The sequence below is a fragment of the Cornus florida genome, unplaced genomic scaffold, assembly GCF_030987335.1.
Source record: "Cornus florida cultivar Cherokee Brave unplaced genomic scaffold, ASM3098733v1 CherokeeBrave_3.0.0_Hap2_Chr01, whole genome shotgun sequence".
In the NCBI taxonomy this organism is placed as follows: domain Eukaryota; kingdom Viridiplantae; phylum Streptophyta; class Magnoliopsida; order Cornales; family Cornaceae; genus Cornus; species Cornus florida.
Genome location: NW_026775571.1, coordinates 41,478,326 through 41,488,013, shown reverse-complemented (window position 1 = coordinate 41,488,013; position 9,688 = coordinate 41,478,326). Strand labels below are relative to the sequence as shown.

The 9,688-nt window shown below is 31.3% G+C and overlaps 1 protein-coding gene across 1 annotated transcript; it reads right to left on the bottom strand.

Moving 5' to 3' along the window:
- Positions 1-592: 592 nt before the first annotated feature.
- On the bottom strand, positions 593-6,354 carry LOC132295283 (homocysteine S-methyltransferase 2-like). The gene is made up of 7 exons (XM_059793483.1): positions 6,029-6,354; positions 3,044-3,100; positions 2,698-2,927; positions 2,115-2,244; positions 1,743-1,946; positions 1,267-1,338; positions 593-1,024 (listed from the first exon to the last, which is right to left on the bottom strand). Exons 1-7 carry the CDS (start codon positions 6,203-6,205, stop codon positions 854-856), a joined length of 1,041 nt encoding a protein of 346 aa, XP_059649466.1. The 5' UTR covers positions 6,206-6,354; the 3' UTR covers positions 593-853.
- Positions 6,355-9,688: the final 3,334 nt, after the last annotated feature.

Here is a 9,688-nt window from a genome sequence, read left to right as displayed (position 1 = left end):
GTAAAATGGTTGTTTTCTTGATTATCTCCCCCATCCACTATTCTTTGCATTCTTTATGATGTTGATGATGATGTTGTGTTATTTGTTATTCTTTTTACCTAAAATTTATTAATCACCAATCAGAATTGGCAGTATACATCTGAATGTGAAAATGTTGTGTTAAAGACACCATGATTTCTCAATGATCTGATTTTGTTTGACACCATCATATATACACTACTTAACTAGGAAATCTAGCATAATAGTATAATATTGTGTAGCATGTAATAGCATACTTAGTGTTTCTTCTAAAAGTTATGTTTTGATTTGTATTTTTTGCATTCCTGATGAAACTGGAGCTACGAGACAGTGTCCTGTCCCTTCCAGTTAGTGATGTACCTTACAAAAACGTTGTCATGTTCAGCCTCATATCACAATATTTTGTAACGAACATCACTAACTGGAAGGGTCAGAACTACTGTTTCGCAAGTTATATGAGAGCTTCTTTTGCTCTGTTGCTACTTGGTGCTGATGATTTTACTGGAAAAAGGTTGTTTAATTGATTATCTATCACTTCATGTCTATTTTTACACAAAAATATTGAGTACAACCATTATAATAAATGAACCAATTAATGGTTAAAGTTGAAAATCCAGTCGAGAGAGATAGTCATCCCTACTTAGTATATTACAAACTGGTTAAAGTTTAAAATCCAGTAACAAGAGAGAAAAAAAAAAAGAAAAAAAGAAAAAAAGAGAAGGTCTTTTCATAATCATGAAAATATTAGTCTAAAATGGCCCTTGAAGCATAATCTCAAAGTTCCTTATTTCCTTTGTCATAGTATATGGACATCAAAACTGGCAGTTTGTTTCACTCACTCAGTCTGCAGGGTAGTAATGGTGGAAGATCTGCTCGAGAGAACCTTTGATATTGCTCTGATAGTATTTGGGGTTGTTCTGCAGCATCCACCAACAAGGGAAGCTCCAGCATCAAACCACTTGCCCACGTACGACACGAAATCTTCATCTGCAACTCCGGTTGTTTGCTGCAACAAAAAACACTACACATTTCAACTTTCCGGTGGTATGTAAATTCAAATCTCTATTGCTGCTCGACTTAGCACTTAGCACTAAACGCATAACAATATGCTTCAAATGTCTAGATTGCTATATATATATATTGTTTCTTCATTCATAATCATATAATTTCTAAGCAGATAGTTGTATACAAGTGATTGGACATTAGAAACAACTGAAAGTTTGCCTGCAACACAAGGAGCTGACTTACCACCCACTCCTTTCGATCAGCATTATAAGTCTCCCCACTGTTCGGATATACGAGTATCGGCTTACTAGTAACCTGCAAGATACATTAGTCATAAAAGCAATAAGAGCTTCAGCATAGGTAAATAAAAATTATACCAAAGCATTTGAAAAACGATTCCTCATATGCGTAGAGCACAAAAATGGGAGCGAAGGGAATTACAAAGCTAAAGAACATATATATATATAGATTGAGAGACTATATCTACAAGTACAATATGATATATAGAAGGAATAAACATAGCGAGTTCTTTCAGAATTTAACCCTCATCAAATAGAAGCAACCAATACTACCAAAAGCTTAGCTGTAGTGGTGGTATCTCTACTTTATGAGTGGAAGATTGAGGGCTCAAGTCTCGTATGGGGCAATAGTGGGTGTGTCTAAAATATAAAAAATAAAAAATAAATCAAAGTATAAAATATAAAACAATAGGATCATACCTTCCGAATCGATTGAATAAGTCCATGAATAAATCTAGGAGGGGTGCAGTTTATTCCAACAGCAACAACTTGCTTACATGAATGGGCTATTGAAGCACACTCCAACAAGGAATCACCACTGACAATGTTGGTCCCATCCTTTGAACTAAAAGAAAACCAGGCTGGAATCTTTATGTCATCTTCTTCAAGGAGCTCAGCATAGGCCTGCAACAAAACCAAGCAAATAGCATTAAGAAGGGTGCCAGAAAGAGTCAGAGACGCCACCAAAAAATCGACACACTCAACATTCCCGGTTAGATCTACACCCTAATTCACAGAAGAATGATTCGTCTCAGTAGATCAACCACAAGAAGCAGAATAAATAAACAATACCTTTGCTTCCAACCTGTTTGGAGTCGTTTCAAATGCAATTAGGTCAGCACCGGATTCAGCTAGAATTTGAACCCTTCTCCTGTGAAAATCTTTCAAAGTTTCCAAAGTGACAGAATCACCATAGATCCCACTGTAAATGACGACAAAATCAGTACGTGTGTACATTCAAGATATATGGATATTGACGAATCTTTTTTTGCACCTATGACATTTTTTAGGCCAAATATCTAGGTGGAATCAAAAGGAGTGGCAATGTTTACACCATGCATCACCTGAAAATAAATACCCTTAATCTCTCCTTCACACTTTTGTGTGCATCTACAAATACATATTGAAATAAATCATTTCATAGAGGTATATGCATTTACAGTCCTCTTGAGACAAATTCTTTTTAATATTTCTTTACGATATGAATAAAACTTGTGGGAACTACAACAGACATGCAGTTGAAAAATTAAAGTTTGCTTATTCGAGACGGCCAAGAAAGTAAAAATTTTGTCAAGACAGAGAACCTCTGCATACAAGCAAACAAATGAAGACTGTAATATGTGCAAACACGCTAAGAAACACTACATATACTCACCTATATTCCGAACCATCAGCCAGATAAGCCCCATAACTGCCCACGGAGGCTGCAATTAAGACAGGGCGCTGCTTCATAATATTTCCGTTTTCTAAGACATCCCAGGAAATTTTGGCGCCCCGGTCACGATAAATATCCAGTGCCTCTCGTGCTATTTCAACACTTCTGCGGAGCAGGGCCTCACCTTCTTCTCTAGATAAGCCCTTAGCCTCAAAACCCTGAAGAGTAGCCTGTACCGTGAACAAAATAAATTAAAAAAATTTCTTTCTATTGAAAAAATCATCTATCTACAAGGTACTATTAGTTAGATACAGAAATATATAACTAAAGGAACTACATAATTCACCTGATAAGATGCAGATATTATAATATTTGCACCAGCTTCAAGGTAGTCTAGGTGTACCTATCATAATATAAGTGAGCCAATCAGCAAAAGAAATGCAAAAATAAAAAATTACAAGGGAACAATATTAATAGTGCATTTGGAGTGAACTTGAAATGGATGCTTTAATGCTCCCCGATGGCTCATTGTACATGTATTAATTTGCCCCGCAATATTTCCAGTACCAATCTCAACATGCTCAGTGATGGGGGGCTTTTTGATCATCAGGATACATGAATAATTTCAATAGAAACATGTACTAGTCCGCCAATATGAAGCTGTGTAAGTAGTGTTTAAATATCATCACAGAGAGTCGAGTAAATTTTCTATTTAATGTCTCCCAGGAAGAAGCTGGCGACTTATGTTGATGGCCAAGGAACTTGCTACAGCAAATTCGACTCGCAAAAACCAGGAAAACAAGATACAAAAACTTTGGTGTCTACAAACACTCATTGTTCCTTGAATTTGATTCCAGGGGGACTGAAAATGCTCCAAGATATTGGTAAATGTTTTTACCAAGAAGCATTACAAACTTCAAAAGTGAGAAGATGTTGTCAAAGCGATCAACACAGCAGGTGCACTGAATATAACTCGATGAACCAACCACCTTTTAACGAGAAATTTGCCGTATTATTTAAAGTCCGACCATAATTATTTTATTTATTTCAGGATATTTCATGGAGGTTTATCCATGTTAGAACAAGAAGTTAAAAATTATGAAGATGTAAAATGTCTTTCAGCTCGTTCCAATTCCAAAACATCTTATTTCAGGATATTTCATGGAGGTTTATCCATGTTTTCCCCCATGTTCGACAGGTCCTTGTACGGCTAAAACATCTTACCTTTTTCAAATTGATTTTAAAGCATGTTCGTTCCTAACAAGAATCACCCCTATTTCTATATATATATATATATATATTTACTTATTTATATATTTTGCCTAACAATGGTTAGAGGGGTTAGGGGATTAGAGAGGAGGGGGAGAGTGTAAGACCCAAACACGGGCTCCCGGCCACACAACGGGAAGCAACCCGTCACGAGGGGTATACGGCACTTGCATTCCTCTGTAGGATTATGATAATTAATACAACATGCAAGATCACTCGCAAAGTACATGCATCAATAATAGTGGAGAAAATGAAGGCTAAAACAATGGAACACAAATAATATTTTCCATTCAACTTTAAAAACTAACTGTGTGTGGCTTGAACTCTGAGCCAAATTGAAGAAAATGAATTTAAAGATATTTTAAAAAAATAATAATAATCGTCAGAACTTAATTAGAGAGAGAGAGAGATGCTTTGATTATTTTAGTATTTTTTAGAAAAAAAAAAAAAAAAAATTTAAAAAAATTGAGTGGGAGCATTTCTTAAATTTTAACAAAAAACCAAAAAAAAAAAAAAAAAAAAAAAAAAAATCAGCAAGGGCGGGTCCTATGGTAGGTCCGTCCCGTCTCCAACCATAACGTTCCATGCTCATTCATGCCATTCATATAAATTTAAATTGTCTATGCAAACCAACTTAAATAAATAAATACAGTAAATAGAGAGGGCTCAATTGACAGTCTCTCCATCCAAAAACTTTATTTTAAAAATAAATAAGTTTTTAATAAACCTTTTTCTAATGTTATCTTATTGATTAAATCAAAGTAATATTAAAAATTGCAGCAGTCAGTGGACATTTGTCATGAAACATGGGAATCCCTCAGTAGAAACACATGAGGGGGGGAAAATGGGCTCTGCCACGTTGCTGTCAGGAGATAATACATGACAAATATATATGACAGCAATGAGAGTGACTTCATTTAAAAAATGCATCCCACTAAAAAAACATAAACAAAAATTACATAATTTTTGGTGTTTTTATTTTTATCGGATATTATATAGCAATAAATAATGAAAAAATCATTGTAAAACGGAGCCAAAAAATTGTGTAAGGTGAGCAACAGTGTAATTTTAAAAATAATTTTAGTGAAGATGGTAGTGTAATTTTGTAGGTATATATATAAAAAAATAAAAAATAAAAATAAAAATTAACAGATATACTACTAAAAAAAAAAATTTCTTCTAAATGGCTCCGTTCCATCCTGAAACTGGACCTATGCATGAAAAAACACGTTTGATGATAACAAAAATATTCGTTTTTATAGTGCCGAAACTTTTCATGAACAATGATTAAAAGTCCAAATACTAATTTAGTGTTTTTACATTTTTTTTTTCTTACGAAACATACTTTTATATTTTTCCTTCTAAAATTTTTACTACAAATAGACATTACTGCTTGTTTCCGATTACCATTCGAAACACGGAAAAATATTTTCCAATAATAATAATAGAGAAGAGTCGAATTGAAGAGAACCTAATGCTTAGGAAGCAGGGTTGAGTCCAATACTCAGATTCAAATCCATATACAATACTTGATGAACACACAACAATCAAAAGACAAACTTACAAAAATTAAAATATGAAAAGAGAGAATCTTCATGATGTATATATATCTAAACAAAAATTGAAACGGTATTAATGAAAAACAGAGTAATTCAAAGTTCACAAGGGGATTTTATTTTACTAAAAGGAATCAAAATGCCTATAAGGATTAATATATTCCAAAACAGAAACAGATAAAGGAAAATGAATTATTATTATTTTTTTAAGAAAAAAAAAGCAGAATCAGTAGAGAAGATTTAAGATAATAATACACATATTTGATGAATACCCAACAATCAAAAGATTAATTTACAAAAATTAAAATATGAAACAATCATGATGAATATGTATAAACAAAAATTGAAATGGTATTAATGATAAACAGAGTATCTCAAAAGTTATAGATTCATGTATTCAAAAACAGAAACAGAGAAAGGAAAATGAATTATTATTATTTGAAAAAAAAAAGCGCAGAATCAGTGGAGAAGATTTAATATATATGTGTGTGTGTGGGATAGATTACCCTTCTGACTAGGTGAGGGGAACTGATGAGGCATTTGGCGCTCCAGAGAGGGTCATTGAGGTTAGCACCGTGCCGTTCGAGTTCGGTGGCGAAGCCGCCGTCGATGACAGCATAGCCACCGCACTGGCGGAGGAAATCAGTCATGAATGTCATGGGTTCGTCTGTTTGGATCCCCATCTAGCGGAGGAGTTTGGAGGTGGTGGTGGTGGTGGTGGTGGGCCTCAATTTTCCGGAAGCAAGGGGCAGTTTCAGTACGCAAGGTAAGCAATGCTGGAAGTACTTGAAACGGAAGGTATGTTATGCTGGACAATGCTCCTTTGGGCACGTATATATAGATATATATATAACAACTCATGTTATGTTGGACAATGGCACACGTGTATATATATATATATATATTTTCTGTTATTAATACTGTTTAATATAACACCACACAGCAAGGAAATAGAAATACTATACCTAAGTTACCAAAAATACCCCTATTTTATAAGATTTAGAAGTCAATTGAGGAGACAAAGGAGAAGGAAAAATGTGAGACTAAGAGAAGCTTGACGTGGTAAAAGAAGCATGGCCATTGCGAAAATCAATTTGTTGTTTTTTCTTGGTCATGGGTCAAAAGTAATGTGATACATTAACGATATCCATATCTAATTGGTTTTATATTCAAAGCATTTCATGTTGAATGGAAAATTTTGAAATCACATTCAAATTCATGTAACTATTTAAGAACTCATCTAACATCTCACTTTTTGATTAGGTAATAAATTAAATGGGTCTGTCAAATGTGTTGATCAAATTTGACCAGAATTAATTATCATCTTTGATCACCAATAAGGGCGGAGTTGGCATATGTCCAGGGCACATGCTCCTGTCGTGGCCCTACATACTATAATATTTAGTAAATATTTGATTTATTTGTATATATATATATATATATATATATATATATATAGAAATTTCAATATAATACCCCTAAAATTTGTAATTTTTAAAATTATCTCTTAATTTTTTTTCGTTTCACTCTTCAAATTTCTTTGATTTCCTTCCCCCCCCTATTCGAACCTAAATTTTTTCTTTTCAAAGTTCTTATTTTTCTTTCCTACTTAAAATCATTTTTCTTCCTTCTTTTTTCTTTCCAACTTCTTAAATTATTCTTTTTGTATTTACGTAAGATGTATGTAATGTATTTCTCCAATAAGATAATTTAAAGGGGAATTCATCAGAAGATGAATCTCATGATCTACTCCGTCTCATCAGACATTCCATTTTATATAGCCAAACAGATTTGAGACCCATATAAAAAAGGATAAAATACAATAAACCTCTTTGAGATTTGGCCAATTTGCACTTGAATGAAATTTATGCAATTTTTCCCAACCTCTTTCCATGGAGTTTGACCCGTTTCGACAAGTACACCTTCCATACAAAATTATGTCAGTACCGTATATATATATATTTTTTCTGGTTATAATGACCAAATTATCTATTAACTAAGCTTGAACAAAAAAGTATAATACTTGTCTACTCATTGGTGAGTAGAGAGTTTATGCTTAGCCATGATGTGCAAGTGTCCATAAAATAAAAAATAATAAAAATTAAAATAACTGAATGCTTTCTGGTCAACAAAAAATGATGCAAATCAAATCCTAATTTAACTCTATCCCTCTCTTTCTCTCTCTCTAACTATTATGCTAAAATCATAATTTGCTAATACCAAAAGCTTTGAGTTTTTGGTTTAATGTGTAATCCTTACATATACTTATCAATTATTTTTATCTAAAGTACACCCAATTGTATAAAATTGGATTTACATGATTTGATAGATGATTTGTTGATTGTAGGATAGATTGTTATTACTTATTTCTTGTCTTTTTTTTTTTTTTTTTGGAAAATAAATATCTATAAATAATTATATTTATAGTTGTTCTTTCTATTCATTATCCACAACTTTATTTGTATCTTGTAATATTATTTTATTTAAGAATTTTAGCTTAAAATGTTTTTTCCCGACTAGATCCCCTTCTCATTCACTCCTTGGATAAAAAGAGAAATCCAAAGTTGCGTAAGAGGGGGAGATTTGGTTTAATCCTGATAACCTCTCAAATCTTTTAATTTTTATTATTTTATATTATACAAACATGTGTTTTACTAATTTTGCGCCATATCAAAGTAATTATGAACTTCCTATTCACCAGTGAGTAGACAAATATTATCCAACAAAAAATACTCTTCTCTCTACCCACCCTTCGCTACCACCATTTCCCTTTACCTCTTTTGAGAAATCTCACTTATATATCCTATTTCTCTCTCTCTTCACCCACTCTCCACTACCACCATTTCCGTTTACGTTTTTTCTTTTTTTTTTTCTTTTTTTCTTTTTATTTAGAAATCTCACTTATATATATATATATATATATATTTAAGGAAGGGGATATTCTCACTCCACTTTTCTCCAAATCCCACTTTACTTTTCTGCAATTGCACTCCATTTATATATATATATATATATATATATATATATATATAAGAAAATGACAAGAAGGCTCTCAAATTTATTAATGCAATATTCCTTAATTTATAATATCATAACTACCCTTTATATAACTTTAATTTTTGATTTTTTTTTAATATATATATATATATATATATTCCTTTCTATTTGTTTTTCCCAGAGGTTATCTCAAATAAAATAATTTATTTCATACTAATAATTTTATTTTTGACAGTCAAAAGAAATAATTTATCCTATAGTAACTTTTTTTTTTGGTACAATCAAAATAAAAAGCGAGGGTGAATAGTGAATACCACCTCCTTACAATAATATGGAGATAAAGGGTAAAATTACCCCCAAAAAGTAGCCTCCAAGGATAGGTCATTGTAACTGAGGGGAGGTCATTATATTTTATCCATATAAAAATTGTTAGAACTTAAAATGATAAGTGAGTTATGGACTAGTGATGTCAAATAATGTTAAGGGAAAGTGCAAAAAAAATCTTCAAAGCTATTTCTCATTTGTAAATAACCCTTTGAATTATAAATTAACTCATGAATTATTGATTTATTAATTAAAGATAAACCTATCACAAAATACTATTTTACCCCTTTTCATTAAATTTGTCATTTCTTATTAAATTATTCTTATTATCTTTTTTCTTATATAAATATTAATTATACCAGCTACCTTAATTTTATTATTAATATCAATTTATCATAGAAATGGAAGAAGAAAAATAGGTATGTAACTACAATTATCTAAAATAATTAACTTATTATTAAAATTTTATTATTTATAATAAAACTTATTATACCCAATTTAAACCTTTTTACCTCTGAAAAATACATTCTTTTTCATACAATATATTGATGAAAAATTAATAAATTACTTAAATAAAAGATACCTTCTTTTTCATGTAATATATTCATGAACAATTAAGAAATAAATTAAATTTTTCTAAAATTTTATATTTAAGATTTTTATTAAATGAAGAATATGTCAATAAATTAGTTATAATTTTTTTTCAAAATTTATTTCAATAAGAAAAATAGATTAAGTGTAATTTAATAAGAAAGAGTATTATACTCCTTCAACGAAATATAATATAGGCATTAGGGTATTTTACAAAAAAAAAAAAAAAAGAAAGAAGGAAAAAACTAAAAAAC

Coding starts and splice junctions, on each gene's coding strand:
- LOC132295283 (XM_059793483.1), bottom strand. CDS start 6,205: ATGGGGATCCAAACAGACGAACCCATGACATTCATGACTGATTTCCTC. Junction 3,101..6,028: donor CCCCTCACCTAGTCAGAAGG/GTAATCTATCCC, acceptor ATATTATGATAG/GTACACCTAGACTACCTTGA. Junction 2,928..3,043: donor TAATATCTGCATCTTATCAG/GTGAATTATGTA, acceptor TTCACGGTACAG/GCTACTCTTCAGGGTTTTGA.